The sequence below is a fragment of the Microcaecilia unicolor genome, chromosome 11, assembly GCF_901765095.1.
Source record: "Microcaecilia unicolor chromosome 11, aMicUni1.1, whole genome shotgun sequence".
Lineage (NCBI taxonomy): Eukaryota > Metazoa > Chordata > Amphibia > Gymnophiona > Siphonopidae > Microcaecilia > Microcaecilia unicolor.
Window position 1 is genome coordinate 203,439,066 of NC_044041.1, and position 16,675 is coordinate 203,455,740.

General features: G+C 41.1%; 1 protein-coding gene across 2 annotated transcripts in view; it reads right to left on the bottom strand.

Moving 5' to 3' along the window:
• LOC115480035 (zinc finger MYM-type protein 4-like) overlaps positions 1-13,813 on the bottom strand; it is a 129,493-nt gene extending 115,680 nt beyond the window's left edge. For both annotated transcript variants that reach the window (XM_030218428.1, XM_030218427.1), the window contains exon 1: positions 13,409-13,813. In XM_030218428.1, the coding sequence (XP_030074288.1) occupies positions 13,409-13,450 (42 nt within the window). In that variant the 5' untranslated portion in view covers positions 13,451-13,813. The remainder of the gene's footprint in view (positions 1-13,408) is intronic.
• Positions 13,814-16,675: the final 2,862 nt, after the last annotated feature.

Genomic DNA, 16,675 nt, shown 5'->3' on the forward strand with positions numbered 1-16,675 from the left:
GTATACACAATTGTAGTTCTTTTCTGGCTTTTGTATTTGTAATGTAAGCTGCTTGAAACTATGAGGAAGACTTATTCAGTCTGGTTTTCAACACTATTATATTACTGAGATAGTACTGGAAGCTTTGCAAGATGAAGTCTTAAGTGTTTAGATCAAGGAGGATATGGGTTACTAATTTTGCTGGCTCGACAGTCATTTGATGTAGCTGACCAGGCTTTGTTACTGCAACGCTGCAGAGAGAGTGTGGTATTACAGACACAGCTTTAAGCTAGTTGGGATCTTTCATACTGGTGCACCAGGTTGTACTGTCTGGAGCCAGAAGCATTTTTGCATCTTTGCCATGTGGAGTGCCACAGGGATCATGTTTGTCCCCCCTCCCCCTTTTGTTTAAAATTTCCCTGACCATTAGGGTTTCTGATAGAGAAATCCTACAAAATTCAAACTTTCAAAACAGATTTCATTTATATCCCACATTATCCCAATAGATCATGTTCAATGTGGCTCATTTATATCCCACATTATCCCAATAGATCATGTTCAATGTGGCACTGTAATTAACAGTACAAAAAAGAAATCCTACAAAATTCAAACTTTCAAAACAGATTTCATTTATATCCCATATTATCCCAATAGATCATGTTCAATGTGGCTAACACTGTAATTAACAGTACAAAAAGTGATGCAGAATAGTATACATTAAGTAGTAATAAGGTAAATGAGGATTGATTATTACAATATAATACGGAAAAGAATGCTAGACGTACAAAGGTAATTTATAATTATTCATGTATAACAATTAGAATGGAACTGAGAAATTGTTAGGGGTTTAAATTAATTATGATCTAGCTAGCCAGGGCTCTTATTGGCTCTCATGAGAGTCAAAATTCTCAGTCTCCACCTGCTAGAAAGAGTGCACATCCCATCGATCACATTCTGGGCTGGTCCGGAGAGACGCTAAGGAAGTGTGATAATACTGTTTGTACTAAGGTTCTAAACATATCATAGGGAAGAGATGTCCGATTCTTTTTAGTTTCCACATTGCTTTAAAGGTCTTTGTGATAACAGATTCGACTTGGACATCGATTAACATATAGAAATCAATTATTATACCAAGAGGCATATTTTCAAAGCACTTAGCCTCCCAAAGTTCCATAGAAACCTATGGAACTTAGCCTCCCAAAGTGCTTTGAAAATATGCCTCCAAGTATCTTTAGTTGGGACTCCAATGGATAAGTTACATTACCAGTTGTGAAGTTTTGACAGTTTATGACACAGTGAGGGTCAGATAACAGAACTTTTGTTTTCTCTCTATTCAATTTTAGATTAAAGGTGGAGGCCCAATTCTCCATCAGGTCTAGACTAGATTTGATGATAGCACTTCTTCAATAGAATCTTTCAAAGGGATATAGATGGTTATGTAATCTGTATAAAATTATAACAACCATGGGCATCCAGCATCTTTCCTAAGGGGGACATCATAATATTGAATAGGATGGGTGAAGGGGGGGGGGGATCCCTATGGGACTCTGCAGTTTGGAGCCCATTGGGGGGAGATGGAATTAGGAGAGTTTACTTGCTAGAATCTAGATTTTAAAAATCCTTAGAACCAATTTAGGACAGATCCTCCTATACCCAAGTTGTCCATTAGTGCAAATAGTAAAATTATGGTCTTACCAGAACAAACGCACTTCACATATCGAATTGCATAAGCATGATTTTTCTGCCTGGGCTAATTTCTTTCCTGAAGTTAGCAATCAATGTGGTTAGGACTATTTCCATGCTGAAACTGGGGTGTGAAGCAAGATTGTGTATGGTGAAGAAGGGAAAGGGAGAATCCATAAGTTAGTGAGCAACCATGCCCTCAATCACCTTTACCAGTAAAGGGATAAGAGGCCAGTGGCCTGTAATTAGTTTAAATCCAAGGATATTTTAGGGATGGAGTTAACATTATAGACTCTTTTTCTGAGGGAAATGACCTAAGGATAGCAAAAGAGAGATATGTGATCGTAGGGATTCTGTAAAACAGGTCAGGAACAGCTTTTAATAGAAAACTATGGCAGGAATCCAGTACACAGTTAGAAGATGACTATTTCAATAGAAAAGATTTCACCACAGAGAATGAAGGGTGAGAGAATGACGGCCAATATGATGGCAACCTCACTTCCCAGGAAGAAAAATCTGAACAACCGGATCTAAATTCACCAAAGTTAATCCAGTCCTGGGTTTGCCCCACTACACAAAGATCAACACATGTGAAACTGCCCACATATATCCAGCAACGTTTAATAATGCCTTCTGTTAAACTGCTATCATGTATTCCATTACCATGTAACCCAAAATCCTTCTGTATTACCAAATGTCTATTCTCTTCTTATTTCCACTATCCATGATGTATTGTAAGCCACATTGAGCCTGCAAAGAGGTGGGAAAATGTGGGATACAAATGCAATAAATAAATACACTGAGAGACTCGTTTTGCTTTTATTAGGAAGTGCAATGGGGAATCAGAAATGCAAGTCCCTGCATGCAACGGGGTAAATCCAGAACTGAATCAACTCTTGTCAGGCAAATTCAGTTGGCAACCGTACTTGAGACAGATGAGCGATTGCTTATGGAGAAGCTGAATTTTAGTTTGATTTGATTTAATAATGCGATATACCACCTTATACATCACATAAGTTTTAAAGAGCTTTATTTGTTACATTTGTATCCCACATTTTCCCACCTATTTGTAGGCTCAATGTGGCTTACATAGTACCGGAGAGGCCTTTGCAGGCTCCGGTGTGAACAAATACAGGGTGATGTTGTGGTAAGATCAAGTTCACGTGGCACAGCCACATTAGGGAATCGGAGAACAGAAGAGTTGTGTTATGTCCATTACGTGCTTTAGTTTGGTTGTGTTGCAGAGATTAGGCATTTAAGTTGGATTGGTAGGGTATGCCTTTTTAAATAGGTTGGATTTTAGTGATTTCCGGAAGTTTAGGTGGTCGTACGTCATTTTCAAGGCTTTTGGTAATGTGTTCCATAGTTGTGTGCTTATGTAGGAAAAACTAGATGCGTAAGTTGCTTTATAACAAATTAAAGCATAATACAGCAAACAGATAAGACAGCTGAAATTAAATTCCACCCATCACTATTTATAACAATACATCAGAAGAGGATGCAACTTAAAAAAAAAAAATCAAAGGCATTTTGAAACATCCAATGTTGGATGTGTTATAGAATTGCTACCGATGTTAGATATTTGGGTTGATATTGGGACTAATCTTTTACAGGGACATTAAAGTGACACACACCATTAGCTCAGTGTTTGCTTGTCTCCCCCCCCCCCCCCCCCAGTAAAAAGGGTATTGGCCTATACAATGTCTATCAAAAAAATCTTTTGTTCAATTATCCATTCTGCCTACTTTAAATTACTGTAATGCTCGATATCTGGAGCTCCCTGAAGATTGTTATGTTGGCTCCAGGTAAATCCGAATACAACTGCTACTTGAATTATGTCGTTGATACATTGTTCCCAAACCTGTATTATCTCTGCGATACGTTGTACCACACTTTGTAACCACACTGAACCTGCTATTGAGCGGGAAAGAGCGGGGTACAAATACCATAAATAAATTAAGACACTATAATTTAATTTATTTATGGCATTTATACTCCGCTCAATAGCAGGTTCAGTGCGGTTACAAAGTGTGGTACAACGTATCACAGAGATAATACAGGTTTGGGAACAATGTATCAACGAGATGACATAATTATATAGAGTAGGTTCAGTGCAGCTTACAAAGTATGGTACAAAGTATCGCAGGGATGATACAAAGTATGGAACAAAGTGTCGTAGAGATGACAGTTACATAGAGTAAGACAATAGTAAGAGATGTGGGAAAGGGGTTGAAGTGTGAGTAATACTAGTGTTGTGGAATTGTGTGTGGAAATATGTTTGAGAGTTAGAATGGGTCATTTGGGTAGGCTTGTTTGAAGAGGTAAGTCTTCAGCAGTTTTCGGAAGGGTAGGTGTTCAGTGGTTTTTCGGATGTGTCGAGGTATGGCGTTCCAGAGTTGGCTGCCTATGACAGAGAAGTTGGATGTGTAGTTATGTTTTGTATTTGAGGCCTTTGCAATTGGGAAGATGAAGATTGAGATATGTTCTAGAAGTTCCTAATCAGTCACAAAACATTTCCATTAAGTAATGAACGCCTTGTTTCTTTTCTTTGTATGTATTCCACCCCCCCGCCCCCATTTCCATTCACACATTCATTCTGTCCTTGCATTTCCTGTACCTCCCCCAAACAATCCTTTTATCTTATGATCCTTCCCCACACACTTTCTAATTCTCAATTTGGTCACTTCCTTCATACACTAACCCTGCATTTGACCTCTCAGTCTCTACCTGCTTCCACGCTTGGCAATATATCAGCTCTCTATACCCCACACTACCTCCAATTCTAGGTGGCTTACAAACATTTTAAAAAAAACATTCATAACACAGAATGAAATTTGTCACATCCTTCATATACTACTTCCATCGCTGAAACAGTGCCTCTTGATCCAACATTTCAGAATATCATAAGTATATAAGTATTACCATACTGGGAAAGACCAAAGGTCCATCGAGCCCAGCATCCTGTTTCCAACAGTGGCCAATCCAGGTCACAAATACCTGGCAAGATCCCAAAAATGTACAAAACATTTTATACGCCTTATCCCAGAAATACTGGATTTCCCCCCAAGTCCATTTAATAACAGTCTATGGACTTTTCCTTTAGGAAGGCGTCCAAACCTTTTTTAAACTCTGCTAAGCTAACCGTCTTTACCACATTCTCTGGCAATGAATTCCAGAGTTTAATTACACGTTGACTGAAGAAACAATTTCTCCGATTCGTTTTAAATTTACTACATTGTAGCTTCATCGCATGCCCCCTAGTCCTAGTATTTTTGGAAAGCATGAACAGACGCTTCACATCTACCCGTTCAACTCCACTCATTATTTTATAGACCTCTATCATATCTCCTCTCAGCCACCTTTTCTCCAAGCTGAAGAGCCCTAGCCGCTTTAGCCTTTCCTCATAGGGAAGTCGTCCCATCCCTTTTATCATTTTAGTCACCCTTCTCTGCACCTTTTCTAATTCCACTATATCTTTTTTAAGAAATGGCGACCAGAATTGAACACAATATTCAAGGTGCGGTCGCACCATGGAGCGATACAAAGGCATTATAACATCCTCATTTTTGTTTTCAATTCCTTTCCTAATAATACCTAACATTCTATTTGCTTTCTTAGCCGCAGAAGCACACTGAGCAAAAGGTTTCAACGTATCATCAACGGCGACATCTAGATCCCTTTCTTGGTCCGTGACTCCTAACGTGGAACCTTGCATGATGTAGCTATAATTCAGGTTCCTCTTTCCCACATGCATCACTTTGCACTTGCTCACATTAAACGTCATCTGCCATTTAGCCGCCCAGTCTCCTAGTCTCGTAAGGTCCTCTTGTAATTTTTCACAATCCTCCCGCGATTTAACGACTTTGAATAACTTTGTGTCATCAGCAAATTTAATTACCTCACTAGTTACTCCCTTACCAGAAGTTGTACTAGATAAATGGGGGGGTTGCCCTAGGGAGATGTTTCTTTGTCAGGTTTTCCAGGTCACTTAAAAGCAATGCCCCACAGGACCACTCCACAGCAAGCCCCACAAAATTCTTCTACCTCTGCAATAGCTTGTTTCCATATTACACAGGCAATCAAGAAGACATGGAGCAGAGTTCCCACTCTTACCTTAACACAGGTAGGCAATGTATCTGCCCATATTTTCATCCTAGCTCCTCCTCCTTTGGTGATATATGCTTTATGTAAATCTTATATTGGGTTTCCTTTAACTCCATACTATTTCCATTTGTAACTGTAACCACAAAGATGGTATATCAAATCCCATCCCCTTTCCCTTTGGTATACCCCATTTCTCTTTAAACCTGCTCAAAAAAAGGGAACCATCCTCCACTTAGCCTAAATATTTACCATATGATTCTACTCCTGGAAAAAAACAGAAACCCTACCTCTTGCCAGGAAAGCTGGGTTGCCACATTTATATATATAAAGAAATACTATGAAAGTTGCTTCTGCTTTCTCTACCACAGCCATGCTTTTCGAAACAGTGCCAACAAACCCTGTCCCGTCCCCCCCATTCTGCCACAGTGTTTCCAGGATATTCTAGTAAAGATTGTTCCTGGTTTTTCAGATCTTGCCTCAACTTCACAGTTCTATGTAACTGCCGTTGAACTGTCAGGAATGGTGTTAACTGAAGTACAGCCTTTCCCCTGCTTTTTAAGAGGGGATTATCTTTATTTTCAAAAATATTCAAAACAGACGTTTAGAAAGCTGATGGCTGTTGAAAGACAAAAAAAATCCCATGCTGAAAGGCTAATGAGTGGAATGGATCGGGTGGATGTGAAGCGACTGTTCACGCTATCCAAAAAAAATAGGACTAGAGGGCATGAGTTGAAGCTACAGTGTGGTAAATTTAAAACGAATCGGAGAAAATTTTTCTTCACCCAACGTGTAATTAGACTCTGGAATTCGTTGCCGGAGAACGTGGTACGGGCGGTTAGCTTGACGGAGTTTAAAAAGGGGTTAGATAGATTCCTAAAGGACAAGTCCATAGACCGCTATTAAATGGACTTGGAAAAATTCCGCATTTTTAGGTATAACTTGTCTGGAATGTTTTTACGTTTGGGGAGCGTGCCAGGTGCCCTTGATCTGGATTGGCCACTGTCGGTGACAGGATGCTGGGCTAGATGGACCTTTGGTCTTTCCCAGTATGGCACTACTTATGTACTTATGTACATTCCTAGCTTAATGAAACAATTTCATTTATCTTATTCTCAATTTATTAAAATCAGAAAATAGCAATTAAGCAGAACACACCACACTTGTCAAACATGGTTCACTTATTCAACATCACTCAAAAATTGTAGAAACGATTAACATTGCCTGAAAAAGGAATTGTATCAAGCCATTGTGTTATGGGGTCACTCATAATTGTTTCTTCTGTGAACTGGCCAAAGGTGGAATACTTTGGATCAATATATTCACAAAACAAAAAATATCTACTTAAGTAATTACTATATTACACACACGCATACATTGATGCCAAAAGCTCATGACCAATCTAATGTTCTTACCTTAAATATGAGGCATACATAAGCCAACAGAGTTTTCAACAAATGGTGACTCCAATGGTGCAATATGATTTTAATTACCTTAGAAAGTAATTCTCAACCCAGACCTTGAGACACACCCAGCCAATCAGGTTTTCAGGATCTCCACAATGAATATACATAAGACTTCATCCTATATAATAAAAAGCACCTCCAACGTTCTGAAGCTGACTCCATGGCAGTGAAAGTTTGAAGGGTTCGTGCTGGCTCTAACGCTGTATCCATCTCTTGAATTGACGTCACGTACTTCCGGGTTCATCACAAAAAGAACTGACCAACCACAGGATAGCAGCACGAGGCACAACCTCAATATCTATAGCCTTCCCTTCAAGTTCATTCCCTCAGAGTCCTGCCCTCGCGGAAAGAGGAAATTACGTCAGAAGGCAGGACTCAGAGGGAACAAAGTTGAAGGGAAGGCTACAGACGGGCAGGGCTTTCAAAGACGCGGCCGCTTCGACGGAGGTAAACAGGGGAATGAGAATTGATGGGTGGCTGGAGGGGGGGGGCAGGTTACAGACTGGCAGGGCTTTCAAAGACGCGGCCGCTTCGACGGAGGTAAACAGGGGAACGAGAAAAATCGCTGGGTGGCTGGAAGGGGGGGGCAGGGGAGAAGAAGAGCACCGCTGGGTGGCTGGAAGGGGGAGCAGGCAACAGAAGAGAATCGTTGGGTGGATACGAGGGGGGGCAGGGAACAGAGGAGACACACTCGCACCCAGCGGTCTCACTCTCTCTGTCACACACACACACACTTGCACATTCACTCTCTCTCACACACACACTCCGAGAAAAACCTTGCTAGCGCCTGTTTCATTTGTGTCAGAAACGGGCCTGTTTTACTAGTATCTCCATAAAATAGAGCCAGTGCATACAATCTCATAACTACTCATTGTGGAGATCCTGAAAACATGACTGGTTAAGTATGTTGAAGATGGGATTGAAAGCCCCTGCTTTAGATTATAGATTACATTCCACCATTCAAAAGGCGTAATTGGGAATTAACAAACAGGAGGGAACAGCTTTTTCATTTAATTACTCAACAGCCCACTTGATATGAATGTTAAAAAAAAAAAAACACTGAAAGGGAGAGTAATAGCAACAATAATGTTGTACTGCAATGTGAAGTCTTCTTGACACAGAGTTTTTTCTGGGTGTAATTGAATTTTTTAAAAAGTGTTATAAAGCACCTGATTGTCTAGTTCACAGATTAACAGAGGAAAGGAGATGTTTGAAAGTGAAGAAATCTATCCCTTGACAGACCACATTGGGATAAGCACTTCATGTACTTTTTGAACTGTGCTTAAAAAAAGCTAATCAGATGTAATCAGATTGAATATCAAACTTAAGTTAAATGGATCACCATGCCAGATTATGAAGGTCCTATTTTGACACGAGCATGGGGTAATTTTATAAAGAATGCCAAACAGAAAGGGCTCTTATAAAATCGCACACCAAATTCATGTGCCAACAAGAGGATATGAATTTACGAATGCAGAGGCATTTGTAGGGATGTATACGCATTTTACAAAAGAAACTGGAATGCATATGTTACTAGCTATCTTGAAATCTAGTTGTTTCACCTTCCCTTTGGGTGCCGTAAACAGCCAGACATATATTACAAGCCTCTATATGGATCATGTTGAACCTCTCCAACATATCTTGCTGTATAACGAGGCAAGCCATAACATAAACAAGTTAGCCTGCTCCTATTCCCTTAAAAAAAGAAAAACAACTCCACCTTTCAAAATCTCCACTCTACCTCCATTTCAAAGTAAAAACTACATGGTCACAATTAGCCAATTAGACACAGAACGACGGAAATATCTTCCAGAAATTGAAAAAAAATATATGTATATATTAGAGAGCCACAGAAGGTATATAAAGAATTACTGTTTGTCACAAACTCGCCCATTTGTCTGGACTTTTTACACTGCAGGGTGGTCACTTTGAACCTAGAAAAGATGATGAAATAAGCGATATTTGACAGTGAACAACACTATGGGCCCAGTTTAGGTGCACTAATATTTTTAGCGCGCGCTAACACTACAGACACCCAAGGGAATACATGAGCGTCTAGCATTAGCGTGCATTAAAAATGTTAGCACATGTACAGCACAACTTAGTAAACAGGGCCCTAAGTTCTAAATACTACTTTTATCATTTTTGACCTTGAATTCTGTCAAGATGACAAATCAAAATGTATAAAAAAAAAACAAAGTTTAAAAATGTAATGAGTAGCCCAATAGTTTGCTTAATGGTCTGGGAACTAAGGGAACTGGGTTTGATTCCCACCATGGCTCTTGGTGACTTTGGGCAAATTACTTAACCTTCCTTTGCCCCAGCTACAAAATAGACAATCCAACTAGAGACAGAGAGAACACATACTGTACTTGTATATAATTACATCCTGCCTTTCACTGGTACATTTATGTTTATGAGATTCTTTAAATACTTAATATTCCCACACAAGAAGAAAAAAAAAAGGGTTAATTTATCTGAAAGCAAGAATAATGGAAATTTCTTCATGAAGTTTACAATTATACCAGTAACCTGATCAGCACTGCCTTCTCTGCAAAAAATGTGAATGGAAAAAAGGGGGAGGAATTACTAAGACTACTGGGATGTCAGTGATATTAAACTGTAAAGGTAACCACCCCATAGATACTGCAGTTCTGTGTATTCATTGAAACAGTATGAATGTAGGGTAGAGGACAGGGGAGAAATGAATATATATTAGACAATTGGGACCAGACAAAAATCAGATCAATTTGGTAAAAACAAAGATTTAACTGTAACTACTGTCCATTTGCACAATTCATAATCCTATTAAAAAAAATAAAAAACAAACAAACCCTAACCTAAAGCATAGGAGCCAGTGGTGCTGTGCTCCCCCAATATTGAGCAGTTTCCTTCATTGTTGTCCAGAGAGAGGTCATTTGTATCAGTTTGGCACCCCTTAAAATTTTGAAATGTTAGCACCTATGACCTAAAGCGATACTACCTTATATGCCATTCATTCAAGACACTTTGGCTGCAAAGGAACATGAACAACAGATTTATGACTGCTCACAAGTTTCAAATTTGTGCTACCTTAATCCATTTGTGTCCATTAAGCATCCAATATATGTTCACTTATAAGTTACCATTAGGTGGTATTTTCCATACACTCCAAAGATAACCTTTATAGAACCAGGAAAGCTGATCCCCTGAAGCTGTGATCACCTCTCAATTATGAGCACCATAAAAGTATTTCACAATTAAACTAAACACTAGTAGCTTAAACTGAATGAGGAAAGCTCTGAAATTCATATGGTAACTCCACCAATTCCTGCTATACCTTTTGTGATTTTAGCTTCAGCACTCATGGTCCTCCAAATTGCACAAAATGCAGTGGATCATATTATTCCAGTTTTGCAGAAGCTTCATTGGCTCCCAATTAAGAGGATAAATAAGATTTTATTATTGGTTTTTAAAGATGTGAATAATTTGGTATCACCTGTGTCTGGTTTAATCCTGCGTATCTATCAGCCAGGAAGAACTTTGAGATCCTCCTTCACTAGCCAACTGGAAGAGCCCACTTTTAGAGTTGTTAGGTTAGAAGAGTATCTATCGTTCCTCTATTTTTAAAGTTGATGGACCTAAATTGTGGAACGATTTACCACAGAGTCTGTGAACAATAAAAAAAAAGTCGATCTGTTTAAAAAAAAATGTTAAAAACTTTACTGTTTTGGCAGGCATTTGGAGTATAGAAAGTTTTGCTTCTTTTTCCTAAGGGTTGGCAGACTTTGGTTTAGTTCGGATTGTATGATGACATATGTTCCTTGAACATACTGATATGATTTACTTGGTTTTTTTTGTAAACTGCTGAGTACCCCTGGATTTATTTATTGCATTTGTATCCCACATTTATTTCATTTCAACCCCACATTTTCCCACAAATGCAGGCACAATGTGGCTTACATGAATTATAAAAAAGAAGAAAAGTAGAATACATATTTTAAATAAAGTCAATGGCGACATCTAAATGGCATTTATCAATGTGACTGGGTTCCTACCCTGTAAATTTGTTCACTGGATGATACATCCATGATTGCGCAGGGTACCCCTGCCTCTAGTCTTTTTAAAAAAGCAACCCACATGCAAAATGCTGCATTTTACTTCAGTGTATTCTTCCAGCGTCCAATGTTACTTCAAAGGTGTAATCAAATGCACGAACACCTCACAATGGAACATATGTCAGTAGAAAAGAATGGACTTTAAAAAAAAAAAAAAAGCACTTTTTGACTATCTGGTTGCCTTATTTAAATATGAGTATGCATGTTTATTCAGTTTACTTTAATTCCTTTTTTAAACTACCACAATGCTTGGCTGTAGAGGATTCAGAAGTACTACTGTACTAAGAGGGGGATGTACAAGAGAAGTGGGATTGGGTGGGGTGGAAGGGTGCTATGGGATGAGTTTGTGTAGTTGTGTCAACATTGCTGTGAATGATTCCTTATTATAATAGGCCAATAAAAATGAGATTTCCATAAATAAAGTCAAAAGGACAGCCATTCTCCCTCAATTATCCTTACTGCTACTTAAAATTTCCCAAAAAAACTCCTTTAGTTTGCAGAATGTATTGTACTTTCTGATTCTGGTCATGAGTTTCATGAATGTAAAACAGATTCTTTGGAGACAAGCAGGAGAGACTCAAACACACTTGCCCTCGTTTACTAAGCCGAGCTACCTTAGAAAACATGGGAGTAAAGTGACATCTTCTAATGGGCCCATGTGGTTGCATTCTCTTGCTGTCTAACGGAGAACCCTCCATTACAAGTAAGCAGCTCCGCTTTCTCATTTGCAATGTTTTTCTTATTTATGTGAAAAGTTGTGAAATGGACAGAAATTACAGTTAAAGCCTTGACCAACTAAGTTGTGATCAGTTAACATGTCTTTAACAATCAACCCATTTTTGTGCCTAACTTAAAGGAAGAAAAACCCTTGTGTATAAGTTAATTCAAAGCTGAAAACAGCGAATGCGAAGGTAATTTGGCTCTTGAACATATAAAGTCTTCATAGACGGAAAAACCAAAACATCTCCTTAGTATTTTATAAAAGCACCCTTAACAGCAAGTGTTGACAACACAAGTTGGCACTCTTCCTTCAACAAGCATGTCTGAAGAGAAATCCACTACCCAGTTTACAAAAAAGAATGCCATACAAATATATTTTGTTATTTTTTTTAGTGGACCGTTGTCAGGCATCTGAAGAAAAAATGTCTCTGATGGACTAGATCCAAGGCTCTGAACTCTGGTCTTTGAAGGACAAAAATGGGTCTTAACTCTTTTCTTATTTTTGTGAAAACCATACTATGCAATTAAATTGTTCCTTAAACCACATGCTTTTCAAATGCAAATAGCTTGTAAACCAGACCTGTTCCAGCTGTCAAGAGCAGCGATGAAAATGATTTACAACAGAGTTTAGTATCTTTTCCAAATATTTAAATAGCATGTATTGTGATCAAATGATATTTTAAAACAGTTACCATCTTAATTTGTAGAGGTGGTTATGACAGACTGGATGTAGTTTAATGGATGTGTGAAATGTATTATAATTACAAATGAAACCTGATACACTACAATATTTATTTTATGTGGGGCCAATATGAAGTTAGCACAACTTACTAGGACTCCAGATCCATTAGATCTACTAAATAAAAGTCTGCACTTCTTTGAAAGCCAAAAAGTATAAAGACATAGGAAACAAAAACTGTTATGCTAAGGGAAATTGCTTGGACTTCCCAAGCACAATGAGCAGTAACCACTCCAGTTCCATGGCAATATTTCCTCACTTCACTTAAGAAAGTGAACTAGATCACGAATACACCAGCATCCACTACAACTGCAAAAGGATGAAAAGCCCTGGGGGATCCCGCCTGCAGCATTCTTACTCCTTCCTGAGCCTCTCAGGACCTCGTGTCTGCACCGGACACTGCATTGTTCCCAGCTGGCCTGGAAGGGCTTTGCCCCCTTACCCCGGGGGGGGGATGGGGAGGAGATGGCGAAGAAGCGCTAACAATGAATGAATGTTTTTGTTGCAGCGGCTCCCTCCCACCTCACAAAGAAAGCGGGCGAGTTAGCGGTAGAACCAGAACCGGGTCCAGGCCGCCTCCTTCCCCTCCCCCCCCCAGCACACACTCACTCACTCACACGTACCCGCTTACGGCACTGGGGTTCCTGCTCCTTCAGCTCCGCCATATTGGCCCCGGCTCGGAGTCCACAGCGGCCCCGCGCGCTTCACTCGCCGCCGCCGCCTCTTGTCGTCTGGGGTGGGGGGAGGGAGGGACGGTGGAGGCCGGCGGGAGAAGAAAGGCCGGACCAGGCCTCCGCGTTGTCCCTGGACTGTGTGTGTGGGGGGAGGGGGAGGGGGAGGGGTGGGGGAAGGAGGGAAAAAAAATCACAATAACAAGCGTGGGGCGGCGGGATGGCGGGGGCGAGCGCCGCCTCGGTCTGTCCTCGAGGGATTCCGCGCGCCCCCTTCCCGCCCCCCCGCGCACGCCTCTCTCTCTCTCTCACACCTCCACACACAGGCGCGAGCTTCTTAAAGCACCAACGACAACCCCGGCCCCCCCAACCTTTCCCCCCGCGCGTTCACTCGCAGCGCGCATGCGCGCGGGGCTCCCGGATGACCGCGTGCCCCTCTTTTTTTTTTTTTTCCCAGCGCCCCACTCTCTCCGTCTCTCTCTCTCTCTATCGTCCTTTCCCCGCCCCCTACGTCCCTCCCTCCTTTCCCCACAGAGCAGGCGCGGTTCGGCTTTCCTGTTCCGTTTGCCACGCCCCGATCTTGCGGAGCATGCGCACTACTCCCCCTCCCCTCCCTCCCTCCTCCTCCAGGTTATAGTATGGAAGGGTGTAATGGATCAACATGTGTTGTGCTAGGCATAGACTGAGGGGCCTCGGTAAAAGAACAGAAGAATAGCCATATACTGGTTTAGAGTAAGGGTACATCTAACCCCCTAGTAACCTGTTTCCAAAAGTGGCCAAAACCCAGCTCACAAGTTCCTGGCAGAAACCCAAATTGTGGCAACCAATCCTAGAGAAAGCAGTAGCTTTAATCAGTGTACTCAGATTTACTGCTTCCCCACTTATCTGCCTAGTTTATTCATTACTGTAGGAGTAGACAAAGGCAGAGGAGGCCCAGTTGGCCTGTCCTGTTGACCCTAGCAGTACTGTACTTTGTTAGCACTGGCAGCCCTCAAGGAACAGTATTTGAGCTGTTCTTCTCTCCCCCCCCCCTTAACCCCCCTAGTGGCCTCCTGCTTTCAGGCCAGGTGATTCAGTCCCAGCCCATAGCAGAAGTGCAGCTGGTGGTACCCCTTGCCTGTGTCTCTTCTGCCCCAGTAATTAACAGCTGCCATCAGCTGTTTAAACTACCTGATGCTTATTTCCGATCTGACGAAGAAGGGCAACCTTCGAAAGCTAATCAAGAAATGTATTAAGTTATGTCCAATAAAAAAGGTATCATCTTATTTTCTTTTCCATGTTTTATTTTGTTTGATTTCTATTGATAACCTTAAGAGTGGACTAACATGGCTACCACACTCCTCTACTGCATTTCAGAAACAGCAACAGGGCTGTGATGCAGCAGGGCCTTGAGCATATGAATGAATGAATCGAAGGCCTCATGCTTATTTTTGTTTTTAGTGCAGGGATCCTCAAGTGCTCCCCACAGGCTATGCCTTTTACCCTCCCCCCATTTTTCCTATCAAAATCAGCTACCTTACATTTGCCTTGTTTCTTTTAAGATACCTCTTAATCTTAACAATGCTCCCAATGTTTATATTTATTGGATCTTGATATACCGATCTTCATGGCATGCAGATTAAAATAGCTTACATACTACAAAAGAAGGAAAGGAATGCCAACTATTTTTTGGTTTATAAAAGCTCCAAATTTAATACACATTTCTGAACCACTATTGTAATAATCCAAACAGTCACCAAAACTGGTGAGGCAGCTATTCAGCCATTCCCTATTCCTTGATGTTGGTTTTACAACCATGGCTGCTCTGTGGCAGTTGCTCAGATATACAACAGCAATAAGTTAAAGCCTGTGATTGATTGTATGATCACTGGATGGCACTCAAAGATGTCTAAAGGGGTTCAAGTAAGAAAGAATAAAGTTGCTTGCTGGTCAGTTGGTGTTTATACATTTTGTAGGAGAAACTACTGGCTTCATTTTGTAAATTGCCACAATATGAAAAGCAGGGCAGGTCTCTGCAAGTGCGGGGCCCTGTGCAGACCAATTTGGTGGGGCCCTGCCATGCCATAGTCACGCCCATACCCTGCCCTAGCCACGCCCACACCCCGCCCCTTTCACACCTCGCCCCGCCCATGTCACATATTTCCCCGTCACCCCCCTCCCCATCAACCCCCCCCCCGTCAATCCCCCTCCCCTTACCTTACTCTACGTCTGCAGGGCTCCCCGCGGTGCTAGTCTCCCCTCCCCTTACCTGCATCTGCCCTGGTGGTCAAGTGACCTCTTCGGGGCAAGAAACAGCTCCCTCTTTCCTGCCCCGGAGCAATGCCCTTGCCCTGCATCCTCCTGTTGCTGTGATGTGCGATTTCAAAATGGCCGCCGAGAGTTGGTAAGGGGAGGGGAGACTAGTGCCGCGGGGCCCCCTTGAGCGCGGGGCCCTATGCGGTCGCCTCTGTCACCTCTGCCTAAGACCGGCCCTGATGAAAAGCTTTGTATACCAACTTTATGTTTCAGCTTATAGCTGTATCTTGTGTTTAGGGTAAGCTCATGTAAGAACAAAGTTATATGTTTCAGCTTCCAGATGTATCTTGTGTTAGGGTAAGCTCCTGCAAGAAAAAGGTTATGTGCCCACCCCAGAAAACAGAGGCCTGGAAGGAGCACACACTGCTAAAAGACTTCCCTAAAGCTTACTCATTGTGAATACAAGTTAAGTAAAAAAAAAAAATGGTCAGCAGCATTGAACACAGTCTTTTATTTATTATTTTTATTTATTTGGATGTTGCTCACACCTTTTTCAGTAGTAGCTCAAGGTGAGTTACATTCAGGTGTACTGGTAGTTTCCTGTCCTTGGAGGGCTCACAGTAGGCAAACAATAATGGTAATTGTCAGTTATTAAAGTTTGATGAAGAAATGGACCTATTACAAGATGACCACTGGGCATTATCACCGTAGACAGGCCAGCAATGAACCCAGAGGAGGGGTGACTAGACAAATGAGGGCAACTTTAAGGGACCAAATGGCAATGGATCAAACACATTTTGAGTGAGCCACTAAGCAGTCTGATCCTTCTCCTTTTATTTTCTTGGATAATTAAATAGGGTTTGTAGGAAAAATAGTTTTGTTTCCATGTGTTTAATTTCTTTTTGCCTTCTTTTGTTTCATAAAGTTGTTTTTGAGCATGCAATATTGTAAATAACATACACTAAAACCCAATACCTCACTCTA